The 19,881-nt window shown below is 38.6% G+C and overlaps 1 protein-coding gene across 1 annotated transcript in view; it reads right to left on the bottom strand.

The window, feature by feature from the left end:
* The window catches only part of MTHFD1L (methylenetetrahydrofolate dehydrogenase (NADP+ dependent) 1 like), a gene marked incomplete at its 5' end in the record, with an annotated part of 171,294 nt that overhangs the window by 108,957 nt on the left and 42,456 nt on the right, over positions 1-19,881 (bottom strand). The window contains 4 exons of the mRNA XM_082480716.1: positions 2,085-2,153; positions 10,347-10,487; positions 13,318-13,394; positions 16,871-16,973. Coding sequence (XP_082336842.1) covers positions 2,085-2,153; positions 10,347-10,487; positions 13,318-13,394; positions 16,871-16,973 — 390 coding nt within the window. The remainder of the gene's footprint in view (positions 1-2,084; positions 2,154-10,346; positions 10,488-13,317; positions 13,395-16,870; positions 16,974-19,881) is intronic.

Raw genomic sequence — 19,881 nt, 5'->3', positions numbered from 1 at the left:
TAAAATCTGTCTTGCTAGAAGGCTCTAAACTCACAGGTGGATCACTGCACTACATTCAAGTGTGTAGGGCAAAATATCTTCCTTGTACCTCTCCCTCCCTTTTTTTTTTTTGAAAAAACCCCCTGAAGTTATTCAAATTAGCACCTCCTAAAGCTATTAATGTGAATACTTAAAAATAATGAAAGGTATTCATTCACAAAATGGGATATGACACAAGCTTGAGGCTCAAGAACAGCAACAGCATGGGCATTAACAGAGTAGGCCATTGCATCTCTACACAAGATCAAGTGACATAGTGCAAGAGGCACACATCAGCCAAACCACAGCGCTATCTTGGAAAAAATGTAGATAAGCTGGAGATTTCCATTCCTGGATAGGTGACTCATATTAGCCTGCAAGCCAACAGGTATTCAAAGGGCAACAAAAGTTCATCTTTGAGGCTCAAATGGCAGGAGTGGAGCACGAAGCAGTCGTCTGAGCTGTTTTAGTTTTAAAAATAACTTTGTAAGAAGAATTGTGGGGAAAAATATCCTTGGGTACTGCAGTCAGGGTCCTCCTAACAAGCAATCGTGTTTGATGAAAGTTGGCAGATGTTTCAGCCATAGCATAGATTAGACTGGAAAAGAATACCACATGAAAGGCAGAAATTTTATTGCATAGAAGTGTGAATATAAAGAAATGCAGTGGAAAAAAAAAAGCATGCAAGTCCCAGAACCAAATGCCTATCGATCAAAAGAAACTCTTCTGACATTTTTAACTGTCTTCTAGAACACTACAACAAACCCACATTATTTTTATAACAGATTTGTAAAGTGCAAATAGAGTGATGCAGACTAAACTCTCAGAATCAAAGCTACCTTGTCACTGATGCTTAATGCACACAATGTTATCCAAGTGGTGATTTAATACACAGTTCTGGCCGTGACATTCTTGATTCTACATGACCTCTGGTTTCTGCTGTTGGATATTAAATTCTGACACACACATATATTCTTTACATAGCCACATGAAAGAATGGGTATCTTCGCAAGAGAAGGTAATTAATATGGCTATAGTAAAATAACATAGATTTAAATTCTATTTTTTTAATATTCCCCAAGAGTAGGAAGTCGTCCCCACCCAAACACAAAAGCAAAAAGGCAGTTATCACTCTGACATGCTGTAGAAAATGAGACATTTTTACCTACTGGGGATTGCACTGGTACGTTTCTACATTCTTCGTCTTTTCACCCTACCAGGAATTGTGAAGTATTCCAGCTATGTAATTTTGATGGTTAAACTTTCAATAATATCCTTCTTTTTTTTTCACAAATGCATTTGTTTCCAAAACTGCTTCATTATTTCTCCAATTTTCTTCCTCCCTCTCCACACGGATATTGCTTATTATTCAGCTTACTATTGAAAAGGCAATACTAGACTGCCCAGACACCAAATTAGGTTGTACTAATTCTGCATTCTTCGAGCTGTTGGAAGAAAGCTCACTAGAGTAAGTGTAAAACATTCCTCTCACAAACCAGCAAAGCTTAATTTAGTCCCTGAAGGCACCATGGCAAGGCAGCATGGTTGGGACCCATCTTTTGAAAAAGCATAAACAGGCAAAAGGACCCTCCTGTGTTTCTGAACAGCACAAACTATAATACAGAATAGAATGGCCTCAGCCACTTTCCACTCAAAATGTTGGGCTGTGGGAATCATCACGGGCGTATACAAATAAAGGAAATACGTAATAAGGAAACTGTCCTAGAAGAGCGAGATGGGAAACAGAAGGAGGTCTGTTACTTAGAAGCCCAACCTGCCTTCCAGCGTGCTTAGAAGCAGTTCAGCCCTGCAGCTTGTTTGCAACACTAGGCAAAATTATGACTAAAGCCGGAGTCTCAAAGAAAGGAGGAAGAAAAACACCAAAAACGTATAAATGCAGATAAAATTGATTAGTTAACATACACAAATGAACATTTGCTAAAATGCCTTTATGGATTTGACCCAGCTTGAACCTTGAAAGTTAAGCGCAGTGGCTGGAGAAGCACGACAAGCACAATATGGAATTTGAAAGCTGGAGAAGGGCAGGCATCATAAGCCATACTCACCTCTAATGTCTGCATTAGCGTGGGCTTAATTGCATCTTTCATCAAAACTGCCAAAGCACCTGTTACTCCCTAAAAAACAAAAGAGTCCACATTTTACGGAAGTCAATTCTAAGGTGAAAGATTTCTGAGTTACACTTAAGCTTACAGTTAAAACAGGGTTACTTTGAAGGAGAAAAAGAAAGTATGCTCATAACCGTAATGGATATGCAGTGTTACAGTGTTGCATAAAGATTTTATTTAGATGTTTTCTCAAGACTTCCAACATATTGTATTTAAAGTGTGCCAGAAATAGTAACGATTTTTCTCAGAATACGCTTAAAAGGTAGTATGTAAACGGTCATCCTATTTCATGGAGTGAACAGAAACAGAGTTATTAAGCGGTCAGCATGTGGATGTTCATGGGAACAAAAGATGAAGTGGAAGAAAAGGCCACCGAGACGTGAGAAAGCCAGAAGGCAATAACTTGCTTAAACTGCCTAAAGAAATAACAAATGTATTTCTTTCATGACAGAATCAATAGCATGGATCGATAGCTAGCAACTACCAGAAAGGGTATTTTTCAAGATTTGTACATATATATATGTAATAGACACAGGATGAAAGCAGACAGAGAGCTGACTAGAGGGAGACACTGAATACATCACAAGATTAAGAGTTAGAGGTGCCTTACTGGGATGATGAGAGGACAAAATGAGCTGTGTGAATTGCTGCATTTTAGTTGTAAAAAAAAATATCTTACTCCTCCCTAAAAATTTTGCTGGATATTAAGTATAAATTTCACAGTGACTGATTTTAAAATAAAAGAAAGTTACGACATCCCTCTACACTAAAATCCAATGCCCATTTTTGAAAAAACTGGCTATAGAGTGTGCCCAGCACTATCAAACTATATGCAGAGTGCTACCTAGAAGCCACAAGCATGTATTTCAATTTATTCCTAAATTACTTTGATTTTGAGAAGAAAATGTGTTTTGTTTTGAACAAACTAGATCACGGATGGAAAAAAATGCAGTAGTATATAAGCACTAGCTCATTTAATTGTTTGAACAATCAAACTCTGTGTGAAAATCGGAATGACAGACAAACGAGAGACATAAAAGTATGCGGTCATTACGTAAGTACAGTATTTTATACAAATTCAGGTTTCCCCTTTCTAAGCATCACATCTGAACACAGACTTCAGAGGAAAATGAGGCAGAATATTTGGTCTCGGATAAAAATGGACTAAAAGCAAGATAGTAAAACTGGTTGCTACTAAAGCATAAGCAAGTGTTTCCTTGGGGGAGAGTGAAAGGAAAGGTGTTTCTTTGTTCTTGGCATTTTGTAAACCTCCACCATCTACAAGCCCCAACAGACCCACAAAGAGGTAATAAGAGAAACTGGTAGCAAAACAATATAGTAAAGAATACACTTCTGTTTCTTAATGTGCTAACTTTAGAAGTTAGGATCAAAACACAAGGAAAGAGCAGTGTGCCAGCTCTCTCTCGGAACGGCTGAAGGTCCATCACTTCCATAGAAGCAGCCTGGTGCTATGTTTCACCTATACCCAACTACTCTCATTTGAATCCAAAGCTGACAGCCTCAATACAAGAAAAAAGGAAAATATGTTAAAGAAGAAATGAAATTATTGCTTTTCACTTCCCCAGGCTTCTTTATAGCTACAGATTGGTTTTATTGGTAAGATTATAAACTACTTAGTTTAGCTAAAGAAATTAAAAATGCAGAACAAATCTCAACAAACAATATTTCAGAAAGGTTCATTTAACCAGTACCCCATAAAATTTTCTGCTTTTAGAATAAAGTGTAACGTCAATATTTTTTCCATAAATGAGTTTACTTTTTAGGACCATGTAAAAATAATTGCCACTTTTACTGTGTTTGATTTCTCGTATTTTAGTAATTTGTAAAAGTCTTTCTGAAGTGGGTGTATTTCTTAGAATATCAGATTTTAAATCTGTTCAATATAACAATTTGCTTTATAAAACTAATTTGATTCACTTCCAAATCTGAAGCACTAACAAAACAAAATAGTGAATACCCAGTCCCAACTCTAACAATTTAACACGAAACGGAACAAATTTCAATCCTAGCAATCTCTTCATTATACCCCAGTTTTTAATCCTACTAATTTATCAAAACAAACATATTCTTTTTCCTGTTGATCATAGTGCAGAATTTGAATTCATTAAAAAAAAAAAACCCAAACATCAGAGTTTGCAATATAGTTATTGAATAGATCTATAAACCTGTTTTTTTTCCTGCTGTTTGATCAATTCAGCAGCCAGCTAGGACAGAATTTCTCTGACCAGATGCACAGTTCTTCCCCTTCAACCCGCAGCAGCTGAAGGAAATGATGCTCGTCACTAGTTGCTAGCAACACAAAACTGTAAGAGCATGTACACACACTAGTGAAGAGGCAATAGGTAATAGAAATATCTGAAGGAAAAGTTGGTTAATTTTTCTTTTTCTTCCTGTTTCTCAGTTTTTCCATCATCACATAGCATAAGCTATTCATCATTACGCTAAAAGCGAAACAGCTGCTGATAATTTTGAGCACACGAACGCTGAGATAGTTTACAATGTTACCACGTAAAAGGCAATTGTAATAGCTATTCAACTTTCTGGAGAAAAAAAGCCAAGTGGAAAACTTTACATCAGACCTTCCAACCGGTCAATGGTAAGGTTAACTACCTGCGCAGCCATGGATCAGCCCTAACGCTCTTCTTGGGAAACCTGCCCAAGGACTGACACGGGTTAACTCAGCTGTAGCTATCTGATTAGGGGGTTCTGGTGTCTACTTCATGCTGGATGAGACCAGCAGCTCATTCAAAGCAAGCACGCAAACAGCTATTTGCTGACTCAAGCCCTGCTGACTGGAAAGAAGGCTTTGGGGGAGAAGAAAAAAAATAACACAAAATCAGGACACCTTTCTCTCCCCTCCCCCTCCTAGACAATAATCTGTCAAATCCTGTCTTCTTTGCTTTCTGATAGTTCTTCATCAATCTGATAAAAATTGTGAAGCAAAAAATACTTCCTATGCATTTTAACTTTTTGGGAAACTTCATCCATATTAGATATGCATTCTGGACACAACAACTCATTGTATCTGAAGCTGAAAGCAAAGAAAAAAAGATGTAACGAATCCAATTAGCACACATCGTGTCTATCACCTGCCTTCCACGGTTCTTAAACAGGTTTGGTTTTCATATCTATCTGACATGACCGTCAGAATAAAGTTTTCATTCCTTCACATCCCCAATCCTCCAAGTGGCTAGCAAACCATTCCCACAGCTCACTCTAAGTCCTGGATCTGATTCTCAAAGCTATTTAAGGAATCAGGTTCCCATTTCCAATTCAGAGAAGGTAGATAAATTTTTTATAAAAGAATTAGAGGCTTAGACATTTACACACCAATTAAGCATGTGAGAGACCAAGGATCATTAGCTGTCCACTAACTCACTGTCAGAAGAAAGAAGTAGGACTCCGAATCAAATGTATAGGGACACCCAACTCTCCTGGGTTCCCTCCTGGAACTAATCCCAAGTACTTCTGAAAATAATACCCCTTCCATCTCTCCACCAGCTGTTGGGGCAGTTATGCTCCCCAGGACAGCAAAGACCATAAAACACAAAATAAATTACATACGTGACACAGGAAAGGCAAACTTAAATGAAAACCCAAAATACTTTCAAAGCAACCTCCAGTGGAGCAGTCTCTGAAGTCTATCAAGAGTGGAAATGAAAGCCAGCATTAGATGACGAGGAAGGTGATTGAGAATAACTACTGTGAAATGAATAAGGGTTACACAGACTGAAGGGCAGAGAAAAACCCTTTTCTTTACAAGAAAAATAATGAAGTACTTGTAACTTCCCTTCATTTGAAACTATAGTCTCTAACAAAAGGATAATATTTTTCTGCAATATCAGTTCTGTGAAAAACTAAACCCTAAACCGTAAGCTGAGAACTACAATGACTTGTGTTTAAAGTGAAGCATGTACACAATGTTTCTGATGAACCAAAGAACAAAATATATTCAGCCGACAGTTCATTTATAAAAGTAAATATGAAGCTATTTTTTTTGGTCCTGGTATTACTGAAATCTAACAGCATGGCACAGAAAGTAAGCTGAGAAGAAGTCTTATTTAAAAAAAATAGTGACATATTTATTTAGTATTTTTCATAGCCCCTGAAATACTGATCAAGGGCATACATACCCATTTCATTTCACAAAAAGATATGGCATGTGTCCATCAAACTTCTAGCACACTGTAAAAGCCAAAAAGCAATTCAGCCTTCAAAATACTGTACAATGAGCATCACATTTTGGCAAAGACTTCTGTATGTTCCATTACAGAGGATAGATATTTAATCCATTACTCTTGTGGAAGAAGTCTTCTCAATTCATGAAATATGCAATTTATCTTTTTTCTATTACTCCTAGCCTGCCTCTGCATCTGGTTTATATCTGCCAATGTGTATTTTAGGTTTTACTATTGTATTATTATAAATATATTGCATATAAAGTCAAAATTAAAAGCAATTGTATTTTTATGAAGTATATTGTGTGTACATCTGGAAACAAATCACAGAGAAGGGTTTAGTGGTTTTGGTTCACATATGAACTAAATGAACTAAAGACTACTGTCAAACATTTAAAGTTGCATAAATTCAATCTGGGTAGTATATATACAACATGAAGCCCAGAACTTCTTAAAGAGACAGGTAGGACTGACCACCACCCATTATTCAGGTTGTGTGGTATGATAAAGTTGCCTTTAAAATTTGTTAAAACTACATGCAATTGCAGTTCTTTAGGCAAAAATGCTCCATGTCAAGTGGCTATGAGCTATTAAGCTTTTAAACTTGATTTTGTTTTATGAAAATTTAATTCAAAATGATTGAACTGTTCTTAGATTGAGAACACGTGAAAACCATGTACGTTGTTTTTCCTACGTTCACGTCTCTTGAGATCTTTCCTTTTCGAGCTATAAAGCTTTACCTTCTCTCTGACCCTAACTCGAAAGAAGGATGAAAATTCAGGAGGAAAACAGCTTCCCACCAAACCTCTTATCACATCTGAAAATGTGCTCAAGATATAAACCTTGGGAAAACAAAAATTACAGTTCACAGATACTCATTAGTGAATGCTTGGCCTTGCCCCATCCTGCCCAAAAAGCTTTAGCTGCAACGAGCAGTGTGCTTACAGCCGAGGCTGTAACACCTGTATCGACAGTCTGCACCAGGCTGGACCAGCTCTGGGTCTGGACACCTGGACCACAAGCCAATATCTCTTCTCCTGCATCCTAAAGGAATCCTTTTCTAACACCCACAAGGAAGAGATACGATTTGCATAGTCCAAACGAAGAGGGGTCAAAAGCTGTGTTTTCAGAAGAATAGTAACAACATAGGCAGCACAAGCAGCAGAGGGAAGAGTAGATACAGCATTTAAAGTCTAGAAACAGTAGGTTTAGCTGCAAGCTGTTCAAACAGACTGACCACCTGTGGGAAGAAACTATGACCAGAGATGATATGCTACCCAACAGAACTGAAATTTATCTTCTTTCTAAACACAAATTATGACATGGTACGGTCTTTGATTATACATCTCCTGCTATTGTTTCCAAAGGATTCAACTTCATACAGTACACTTTCACAAGTGCGGTACAGTTCTTTATAAGCTCTCTCCCCTTGTACAAAGTAACCAGTCTTTAATTTGATTAAGAAATCTTACTAAGGAAACCCACTACTAATTTCCTTTTTGACGTTTCTTAAATCCCAACCACGACAACTGACATCTTCACCAATATGAATACATGTGGAAATGAACAATTGTTCTTCACGGAATCACAGAATCACGGAGTTTCAGAGTTGGAAGGGACCTCTAGAGATCATCTAGTCTAACTCCCCTGCTAAAGCAGGATTGCAGGATTCTTGTTCAATTTTGAAGAGAAACGGGCATGCACAAGGATCAAACTCAAAAGTATTCACCAATTTTCAGTGCTCAACCTGAGAAAACATAAAATAATTTGTCCTGGTTCAAAGTTCTTAATGGTGTTTCACTCTTTCCATAGGTTTCAGCCGATTAGCTCCTGGCTATCGAGCCAGACTGAGTAACGTACAACTCCTCTTGTACTGTAAGAATCACTTTGTACAGATACAGCATCACACGTAAGCTTTGCGAAAAACACAGGAATAGAATTCAACTCTCCAAAACAGCACTTTTCTGCCTTAACCATGAAATCACCGTCCTATTCTTCCCATAGTTCTCATCCTCATTAGTAACACGCTCCACAACAAAGGAGATGATAGGAGTTTTTGCACTTCACAATCATCATATGCACCCAAGTCCACCCTGTGCACGGTATGAAGAAGAGAAACTGAAGAAGAAAAAGAATGCGGCAGCATAGCTGCAGATGGTCATAATATATATCCTTGACACTGTGATGAATTTTTTTTTTCTGGGCAATTCTTGTATTGTATAACATAGAACAATGCTTTAAAGAAGAACTAGAAACATATGTTCAGCACAAGTGACACTATCAAATGATTGAGACGCTAAGCATAGGAAGTTTGTTAAGAAAAAAAGGCCAAAGAAAACTGAATTAGTAACAGCCATTTTGCTGAGCACTACTTTCATTTGAGGGACATAGTGGAAAAAATTTAAAGTTCTTTGTGTGCTGTTCATAATTTCAGCCTTAACATTATATTTCCACAGAGCAACTACAGATGAAACAGACTACAGAAAAGCAACGGCTTTCATTCATCAAGCTGATTAGCATTAAGTGGTTGAAGACAGGTTAAATATTTTGCAATATTAATACATTTAAGTACCTTCATACAAAAGTAGCAACAAGATTAAAATCATGCATTTCAAGTCTAGTTTTAGTTCTGACACTGAATTATTCTAAAGCTTTTGCATATGCATTATAAGGTAACTCATTCCCCATCCCCCTCCATTTGGTGAAGACGAAGTTATGCAATTGAAAAGGAAAATCAAAATTTCAACAGCTAGAATATGAAATGCAGTTCTTCGTGTCTCCTGCGTAACTGGGGGTAGTTGATTTGCTTTGAATTTTAATGATGACCGTACTTAGAAATTTTGGTACCCTTATCTTAATTTCAATCTTGAATCCAGGCAAGCTAGATATTATGTTTTCATTTCCTTATTAAACTGGAATCCATTAACGCTGCGAAGGTATTCCTGGCTTGTGGATTTGCTATCTTTGCTGACGAGGCAGGATACTGGTTCCTTTGCTCATTCTAAAAATGCAGTAAGTTTGTGCAGATGTCCACATAAAAGGAACAAACAGGAAAAAACACAGATAGTCTGTGTGATACAGGCAGTCATTGCCAGCAGGGTGGCGTGAAAGCGTGGCTCCAAGACTTATCACAGATGCTATAAGGATATATTTAGATGATAAAAAAAGCATAAAAGCAAAGCATTATCATATTTATTGTATTTAGGGTATGCTTTCAATCTGCAAAATACGAACTTAATGATAGCAATTAGGCGTCAGAATTCAAGTAATGTAATGTTACAGTAAACACGTGCCAATCACAGTGAGCCTACCCCTGGCATACAGTTGGATTGCAAGGGTTAACCTGTAGCTTCGGGCTGCACCAGAAACTGCACAAACACGTGTGAGCTTCCAACCACTATTTACTGACTCACAGCCTGGCTATAAGGGCTAGAATTTGCTATAAAGGAAGAACATATTGACTTCTTTCGGAAGCTGAAGTAGGGAATGAGGAAACAGTAACTAACAAAGGTAAGGAAGAAAAAGTCTTAATGATGTGGAAGAGATAACCCTGTCCCAAGCACTATCAGCAACTCTAGGAATTAAGAATAGTTTGTTTCCATTCTGATTTAGTGGTGTAAGCGTTCAAGTGGTAACAATCATTGTAACATCTGAGCTCACTTCACATGTACAGTAGCAAACATTACCAGCCCTCTCAAACAGGAGCCCGCACTCTGACTCCCTCCAGCACCAAATTTATTTGCCTCAAGAATTGCAGAAAACTATCCAAGTAGGTTATGGAGACTAGAGACTTCCTGAGCCAGATGTTACCAGAGAGCTGGAGAAATTAGTTCTACATCTTGTTCTCATTGCAGGGAAGTTTTGGCCCAGAAGATTTTTCTTCAATATCTGACTGTGCTGTTCAAAGCAAAATCCTTGGCATGCACCTGCCTTTCTAACACTTCAAGAGGCAAAACAAAGGCGTCAGAGGTTATTCACAGGTCTACAGACCAAATATACATACCAAATCCTCTGCTGTTATTGGGTCTCCTTTCTTGTCATTAGCCACCACCATTTTTCCCAGCCTCTCCTTCATGTCTTGCAGGCTGGTGGTAAGTGCCAGGATGGCCATAATTTCACTTGCAACAGCAATATCAAACTGAGCCTGTAAAATAGAAATGAGAATCATGAACAAAATCAGGTCAAATACTCACAGGGAATTGTCAGGAATAGACTCAGGAAAGACAGATTTCACACTGGAATTCAAACAAGTTCTAAATTGTAACCCACAGCTTTTGAGATTACTCAGACTAGAGTAACTTCAAACACTTTGTTTATAGTCCCTCATTAATGTTCTCCGTTACACTTCATTTACTTAGGGATTAGTCTTGCAGAGTGCTTAGCCCCTTGGCTCACATTATCCTTAGCAGAAGCTCCCTGAAGGACCAAGATTTTTTTTTTCTGCGGCAAAAAAGAAAATCGCCAGATGTATTTTGAGCTTTATTGGCATGAGTGCAGCATTGTGGTGTTTTTTTTCTGTAATGGTCTCAAAAAGTTTTTTATTCTGGTTTCAAAAACATTCTTGTTACATCTGATCATTCTTTTTCTACATAAACTCAAAATTTAGAGTCTATGCTGCTAGGTCTTGTGCTCGACTGATGATAATGTAAAATATATCTTTGTCCCCCCTTTTTTTTTTGTTTTAAATGAACAAATATATAAGTTAAAAAGAACCCCAAGAACTATATCTGGCATCAGTTCTATTGCTCTTGCAGAAATACGTCCATACTGTGCAGTATTTCAGCACGACATAAGCTGTGGCCCTTACTTTTCTTTAAGAGCTTGCAGTATACATGAGCATTATTTGTACTAATTTACTGTTTGCAAAGCCCAGGCCACCTGCTGTCAGAACATAAACAGAAAAGAAAAGCAAAGTCACTAATGTATTATGTGATAGGAATGCAACGTTGGGGTGAACAAGAAGTACAGCTTCTTTAGTAATCTCTCCACCTCCAGCAATTAAAGTTTATACCAAAAATGTAATAATTGACATCCTACTGCTATCTATGTAAAGAAAGCCCCCAGGACTCTTTCTATGTCAGACCTCTACCAGGTGTATCCCCTACTGACTAATACCGAAGGAATCTGTTCTAATTGAGGGCTTTGCCTGTTTGTAAGCAGCATCTACACAGAGAATTGTTCAACATATACCTTACCGTTCCTATCCAATTGCCTAGTACTTTAACAGCTTCTGCCTTTTTTCAACCTGTGTTCCTGGTTTTAGGTTCTGTCTTGACAGCTACAGCCCAGAGCAGCACTATTCAGGCTGACCTCTATGTACCTGCATGGTAGTCAAAACTCGTGAAGACACTCGAGCACTTTTCTGCATTGGACACAGACAGGGAGAGATGTATACCACAGAAAACGAAAAATAATCCTGTAACTGAGATTTTCAGCACAGGGGTTCAAATGAAATGCTGAAGTTATAAAGAAGATTTTCTGTATTCCCTGGAAGTAGTTCCATACCTAACAGAATAGCTGGGTACACAACGAACACTGTTAGCGTTGCGATGACATGGATGCTACTATCTTTTTTCTGAAGTTAGGAATGCCCCCAGTAAGTCATTGCAGCAGATGTAAGACAGCAAATAAGGCTGAGAAATCTACGCCCAACCCGTATATTGAAATGTTATCAAACTTTATCAGGACATTTATCAGGAGACCGAAAAAAAAAAAGTTTTTTACTATAATTGCTTCTATATAAACCCAAAAAGACAGGAAAACCAATCCCAGGTAGATGCTCAAAGAGTGACATAATATTTAATTTAAAAAACAGGCACAAAAGGCTGTGGTAGCAGGTGCTATTTTAACTCTAATAACCTTTATACACCTATGAAGTGCTGACAGAAGCCTTAGCTGTAAAGTCAGTTCTCTATTGATGAAAGGATCCACCCACATGGATTCAATTGCAGGATCAAGGGCATCAGTCATGTAATACTCTTTAGAAACCACAGCATCCCTGTTCATTAAAATGCAGGGTTTTGTGCCTGCTGTGCTCTGCCATTTTACACAGGTGTCATTGATTTTAAGAGTGCTAGAACATCACTCTAAATATTTATAAAATGCATCTGTTAACTATGAAGTCCTGTTTTCTCTTGATCTCTGGCTAGGCTCCGAAATGAGTTTTCCTAACTGTTCTCTATTTCTCGAGTCACTAAGTCCATGTTAAAATGTAAATGGATATGCATCAGTCCAACACATCAAAATTGAATACATCAAGGTCATTTTAGCCAAAACAGTATAAAAGCAACATTTGACAGCCATATGTCAACTCGTACTCCATAATAATACAAGCCATATTTAACTCAGCAGTATAATTACAGTGGTAAAATGCCGCACAATAAGGCTGGCAGAACTTGGCTCAAGGCTAATAATCACATTGAGTCACTGAAACAAATCTAAACATAGGAAAACATGTCAAGTGTTGAGGGAACTTATACCAAGTATAATATTTTGTAGTTCCAGCCCATTATCAAAGATGAGTATTAGCTAATACTGAGTTTTCTGTAATTATAGACAGAAAAGCCTCTACCCCATGTGTTCCAAACAAGTGAGCATTTCTAGTGGCAGGTGCCCCTGCCCATGGTAGGGGGAGTGGAACTACATGATCTTTAAGATCCCTTCCAACCTAAACCATTCTATGACTATGAGGGCATAGGGGCACCTTTTAGACTCACAGGACGACAATCTTGAACCTCTAACATATGCGATTTTTTGAAGTGCTTTCAACACTCTGCAATATGCATTGGTTTCTCTTTCTGAAACTTCAGACTCAGTTACTCATTAACACAATCAGTTTCACTGCAAGAACATGATACAACAGCAACAGATGTTAGCATTGCAATTCAACCTATGCTGAAAGAACTGCAGAAACATCTCTCGGCGTCTAAACCAAAGTCTGTCCAGAATGAGATATATTAACTGCCTTTACGTACCTGACGGACAAATCCTTTCTCTGTATTTGCCTGCCCAACTGTTATTTTGCGCAGGAATCTGTCATTTGTATCCACCACTGAAATAAGGGAATAGCAAAAGCAAAACATGTTACCAAGGACTCGTGGATCTGGATGTTTTTCCAGGCATACCTGTTGTTATACATGTAAGATTCAGCCACTTGAACAGTGTAACCAGACAACCACACTCCTGCATGTTAGCATTAGCACTGACTTGGTGTCTCCCTTCTAGTTGATGCCATTAGACGACAGGTTGAAGTAACTCAAATACAACTTCTCTGAACAGTACTTGAAGCTAACAGATTCTTAATATTTTAACATACAAATGAGTATTTTACCTACATAAGAAAGATCTGCCTTAGTAGGTACAATGCACCTCAGACCTACCTCAAATCATTTGCTTCATCATTGACTTGTTAAGAATTGATTTTAAGACTGCATCATGTAGTTTAAACTTGGTCTGTTTCTCTTTTAAAGGACGGTCACGTTGTCAGATTGGTTCTTCCAGACAAGTCACTTTCTCAGACATCACAGTAACTAACTCCACATTCAGCTGCACAGCATTCAAAGGAAGTTTTTTCCAACTGCCAAGACCAACCATCTGCTATTTAACACAACTTCAATTTCAGACAATTGTATTTCTAACCTGGAAACACTTTTGGTATTGCAAGGGCATGTCCAAACCATCCTGTGGAATTGCTAACTTCACTAACAATTATCACAAGCCAAATTCTCCGATTCTGCACTGACTACGCTCAACTTCAAATGTGCTTTTGTATGAACCAAAAGGCAATACTGAGAGTAACTGAAGAGCTCTCTCATCTGCTGAGAACTGATCAAGAAGTTTCTTAGGAAGAAACATTAGGAGGATGTTTCTGTTTGTTACAAAATGAGACCAAACTTCAAAACCTCTCCATCCCAGGAATGGCAATCCCTACAGAATGCAAAAATAAGCTCCCTGTTTCTTACAGGCTCTTTAGCCCTAAAAATGTTTCCATTTGTACCAACCCTAAAAGAAAGGGTGGAAGGTACTTTTGATCAGTTCAGCCTGTAGCTTGGCAGTCAAGTCTATCTTCTGGTAGATGTATATATCTGAGTCCTGTTCATTTAGAGGCAGAGAATCAAGGAACATCCAGAGAAGTTGTCTGTACCAAAGGCCAGTGAAATCACCTCCTCCCACTTTTCCTGCTGCTTTTGGAGATTAACAAATTTGTCTGTACAGAAAAGGACAACATAATTACCCAAGAGCAAGAGGGACTTTGAATCTCCGTCCTACACAAGCCCAGTTCAGGGTTGCAAGTGAGCTGGGAGAAAAGCAAGATTTAAACCCCTTCCCCTTCTTGGGCATTTCTCATGGGGCTGTTGTAAATACCATACGTGCCTTCTTCCCACTACACGGTATTTAGGACCCTAATTTCCTCAGGAATTCCATTTAAGGGGTGGTGCAACACGGATTTGGTTAACTCATTCTTGTTTCTATTTACATAGAGTCATATTCTACAATACTACAGTACTGGCAGAAATCAGAGCGCAGAGCCCGGTACAGGGAAGCAGCAGCCTCATACCAAGCTGTGGTACCATATGCCACTGCGAAGCCATATGCCAAGCTGATTTCTCAAGTACAAACCGACCCCTTCTCCTCTTAGGAAGCTCAGTCTCATGAGCAGCCTTAAGCAGACCTGAATGTCTTTCCTGCCTACCCAGGCACTGCTGAGAGCAGGAATCGGCCTTCCTACCAGCCTGAACAGCCGGTGGGCTGCTTTTTATCTGGCCCTTCCTAGTGAAATCACGTAGCGTGAACACCCTTACCATGAAATTAGAAGTACTGCAACTCTGTCTGGTCACTGGGACACATTGGCTTTCTCCCCATGGTCAGAATTTGTTCCCCAGGAAGGTTCCAATAGCTGCACTTCGAAGTAGTAAAATAAGACAGAATTGGTTTGCCACAAAAGCAATTTTTTGTTCTCCATATTTTCCCTCTTCCTTACCCAAAGTAAACGTTTCAGGAAAGTTCAGGTTCAACCAAGTGTTAGGTTTAATGTATCTACTTCCTTATCCTCTAGAAATATAAACAGGATCTGAATACCAGGGGAAGGGTAAGGAGGGGGAAGCTTTCCTTTTTTTCAGTATGTTGTACCTGTCCAAACTAGTATAAGATGACAATGAACTTTAAGCTTGCGACATTTCTAAGGAAACAGGTCCTGGCTAAAATTAATTTTCAGACAATCTGATAGCTTTCTCTTCAGCCCTGCAAATTCCCTGGTATGTAACAAGCTTCACAGACATATGGATTGCAGAAAATAAATGGATTGCAGAAAATAAAACATTTTTCAAGTTATCTGAAACAGCCCTAAACCCATTTTTTTTCTGAAATGTTTAAGATATGTATATCATACAGATTTGTGTGGAATAAAAATCTCACTAACATTGTTTGAGATGAATTAAATAACTCACTTGCAGTTAACAGCATTTGAGTAGTATTGCCTCCTCCCAAACCCGTGCTGATAAAAAACGATGAGTCATATTACCCGAAATAGTTATATTATTCCTTCATCTTAATACAGGTCTTTTCCATGCAGACACACTGCATGACTCATGAAAAACATTTTATGCCACATACCCCAGTATTACCTTGAGAAAAATATCCTAATTCTGAGACGACATGCACACAAAGGCCACAGTAAAGGCCACGGCCAAGACTCCTCACTTCTCAATAAATTCACCTTATTTCTCTGAGCATTACAATACATTCCATTTAACAATGATTTGAACTAATAACTTTGGTGCTTGAGAACTTAGGAAGAAAATAAAATCCGACGAAATTTAGCTCAAAATTTTATGCAGAGTTTACTTGCTTAAAAAAAGAGACACAGACGTTGAGGTAAATACTGAAATTGAACCCTGCACTAGAAATGGAAAATGCAGAGGGGAGTTGTCGAAGGGTGTGAGAGTGGATATCGGTTTGCTTGGCATACATATTTGAAACCGTACCACATCTTTCACTTCTTCCTAACAAAGCAAACAGCTCAAGACACTTAAAAAAACCACATAATCCCTGAGGTGTATTTAGTCTCTGGGCTACCCAGGCTGCTGAGCTGGGGAGGATGAGGGACCAAAATTGAGTAGGTATAAATAATCTAAAACCATAATAGACACAGTTAAGAAAAGAATGGATAAGATTTGTAAGATGCACAGAAAAGCCACTTTAACATGTTTCAAGATGTATTACCTAATGTGAGAGAGACAGAAGGGTTGTGCTTGTCAGAGCAACCTGTCCTTCAGAATAACTGAAGGATTGTCAGAGCAACCTGTCCTTCAGAATAACAGCAAAGTCTCTTGAGTTACTGCAGATATTTAACCAAGTTTAGAGCAACATACTGCACCCAAATTTGTTATTCACCCCCTTTTCCCACTTGCGGATCGGTCATTCTTACAGTTAGAGAGCAGAAACAGCTCTGATTCAGGTAAAATTAAGCAAATTAGGCAATAAGTTGTGATTAAATCCAAGCTGAAGTGAGGCTTTCCGACTACACACCTCTTTGCCATGTTATGGTTGATGGGTCAATATCAAGGCGCACAAATTTGCTGATCTCCTCTTCTGTTAACGTCCCAGGATCAGTCTTGTTTATTCCCAGCCTCTACACAAAAACAAGTTAAAGAAATGCAATGAAGTGGCTTTTTGGTTTCAAAAGGTATAGCTGCTCTGACTTATCACCCCCACTTCCAGCAAGCATCTTGGAAAGAAACATGTCAGGACCAAAACTATTTAAAAAACCCCAACACATAGGAAATCACCTGTGACTAAGATAGGGGCAAATGCAGACGAAGAAATTAAACAAAAAAGGAGAAATAGTCATAGGCCATTAAATTAACAATCTCTTTCTAACACAGAAGAAACTCTTAAAGTAAACCAAAGAAAATTCAACGTTATCAGTTACTAATAAAAAGATAATTAATTGCTTGCTCTAGTTTGTGGAAATCTTTGAAAGACTCATGTATTGTCTTGTGTGAATCATCTCTGAAAGAAATAAAAACTTTGGCTTTTAGAGCCCATCATCCATAAACTCAGTCCCTTACAACGAATGAGCCAATACCTCCTGGTTTTTACAGATTCACTATTTCAGCAACACCAATACTTTTTTTTTTGGTGAATCTACATAAACACGGATCAGAAAACTGTGTTTAAGAACTGTAGTCTTAAAAAAAAAAATCTTAATTTTCTCTGGCATTAGAAAGCATTCCTCAGTGAATTAACCAACATGTTTACACTTCAGGACTGAAAATAAAGCAAATCTAAAAGTATAAAAATACTCAATTTTAAAGAGCTGCCACAGCTACTTCTGTATTTAAACGAACAGTTCTTTCTAGAAAGCTTGGGACACCCTTTTGAGAGTATTAAAACGGTTTTCACAACACTCCTTTTTGAGGATTGGTCCCTCAGACTGTGAGCAATGCTTTCAAATCCTGATGCGGGCACTGGGGCATTTCCCACTGTATTGAGAAGGGCAAAAAGCTGTCGAGAACAGCTTGCAGGTTTTGACACTTGGTGCCCTAAGATTTCTCACCGCAGTTTTAATGAAGAAAGGCTTATATCCTTAACTGCCAGTCCTGTATTAATATTTTTCTAATACGTTGGCCAATTTTACCAATTTGACATAGTTAGGAGATAGTTAGTTTCTTAGAAATTCTATGAAAATAGGCAGATTGAGAAAAGAGCAATATCCCACTAGCAAATCTACTGGGGGATGGCCGTCGGAGTTCAGTGCTCACCCCTCCTGCTCGGTGTATCAGACATTTGTCTAGATATACTTTTTCCAGAACACTTTTCCATAGAGGGTTGACAGCAAGATTTTCAGTCATTTTGTTGACTTTCAATTGCTGCGAGGAGGGCTGGGGACTGGGACTCCACAGGAAGCAGCCTATCGCTCCCAAGGTCTCAACAACGTCTGTACTGCATCTAAGCAGCAAGAAAAAAGCTGACTGATTTGGATGCAGATGAGAGGAAGTAAGAGACAGTGCTGCGATAGAATCATAGAATCATAGAATCAGTGAGGTTGGAAGGGACCTTTAAGATCATCAAGTCCAACCAAAAACCTACCCTGATAAAAACACCACCACTCCTAAACCATGTCCCTAAGCAGCTCATCTACCCTTTTCTTAAACACCTCCAGGGATGGTGAATCCACCACCTCTCTGGGCAGCTTATTCCGATGTTTAATAACCCTTTCAGTGAAAAAATGCTTCCTAATATCCAATCTAAACCTGCCCTGACATAACTTGAACCCGTTTCCTCTCATCCTATCACTTGTCGCCAGGGAGAAGAGGTCAGCTCCCATCTCTCTAAAACCTCCTTTCAGGTAGTTGTAGAGGGTGATAAGGTCTCCCCTCAGCCTCCTCTTCTCCAGGCTAAACAACCCCAGATCCCTCAGTCGTTCCTCATAAGGTTTGTCCTCCAGACCCTTCACCAGCTTTGTAGCCCTTCTCTGGACACGCTCCAACACCTCAATGTCCTTCTTGTAGTGAGGGGCCCAAAACTGAACACAGTACTAGAGGTGGGGCCTCACCAGTGCCGAGTACAGGGGGATGATTACTTCCCTAGTCCGGCTCACCACACTATTCCTGATACAAGAAGAAGTTAAAGAGAGGAGGTAAAGTAAGGAGGTCTTAGGCTAATAATTACTGGAAAAAAAAAGAGAGAAAAGCTGAAGACCAGGGGAATGAGAAAGGTAGCTCCTGATGTTAGACAAGGAAAAAAATATAAAAATTGCATTCTGTAATTACAAGTCCAAACCCCACATGTAAGGGAGGAGTTTAAATCTTAATAACCCTCTTTTAAAAAAAAAAAGTAACCCCGTCCCATAAAGATATTTTTCTACATTTGATTTTTTTTAAGTATAAGGAATTATATTATACTAAGAATAATTCACAGCAAATTATTTCAGTTATATTGGAAATTATGATGCATGTATTTGAATGTTATAAAGCCAAACATTTTTCTACTGAGTTGCAGCTCACGTGAAGAGAGAGAAATCCATTTCAACTGCAGAGATAGTTGGTATGTCATGAATAACCAAAATGCTCCCCCTCCTCCCCTACCTGTTACCCTACACACAGTGTAAACAAGGACAAAATGAAAATAGTCCAAAATTCTGATGGGAAATTCTGTGAGATCTACTCTGCCGCAGAGTCAAGCAGGTATCGTCCACATTTTAGTTTACTGGCACTCAAATGAGCAGCACAAAAGCTTCAAATGCTATGAGATTTTTTTTGGTTTATTTTTGAACAGAAGCTGGTATTACCTCTATCCTCCTTTCTACCCCCCACTTCCAAGTGCACGCTTGGCAGCTATCCATTGTCATCCATTGGCTCTGAAACACCACCGGTCAGGACTCAAAAGCCAACAACAAACGTGGAACTGGAGGCAGAAGACTGAAGCTGTCCTTACAGGTCATATTCAAGGGGTTCATATTCTCCTTCCCCTATGCTAGTGGACTGTGCTGCTGTCTCGTTACTTATCAAAACAGCAGCCTCAATTCCAGATATGTT

The sequence above is a fragment of the Vanellus vanellus genome (genome assembly GCF_965231255.1).
Source record: "Vanellus vanellus genome assembly, chromosome: 3".
NCBI lineage: Eukaryota > Metazoa > Chordata > Aves > Charadriiformes > Charadriidae > Vanellus > Vanellus vanellus.
The sequence above is the reverse complement of the archived record's forward strand: the minus strand, read 5'-3'. Positions and strand labels throughout refer to the sequence as shown.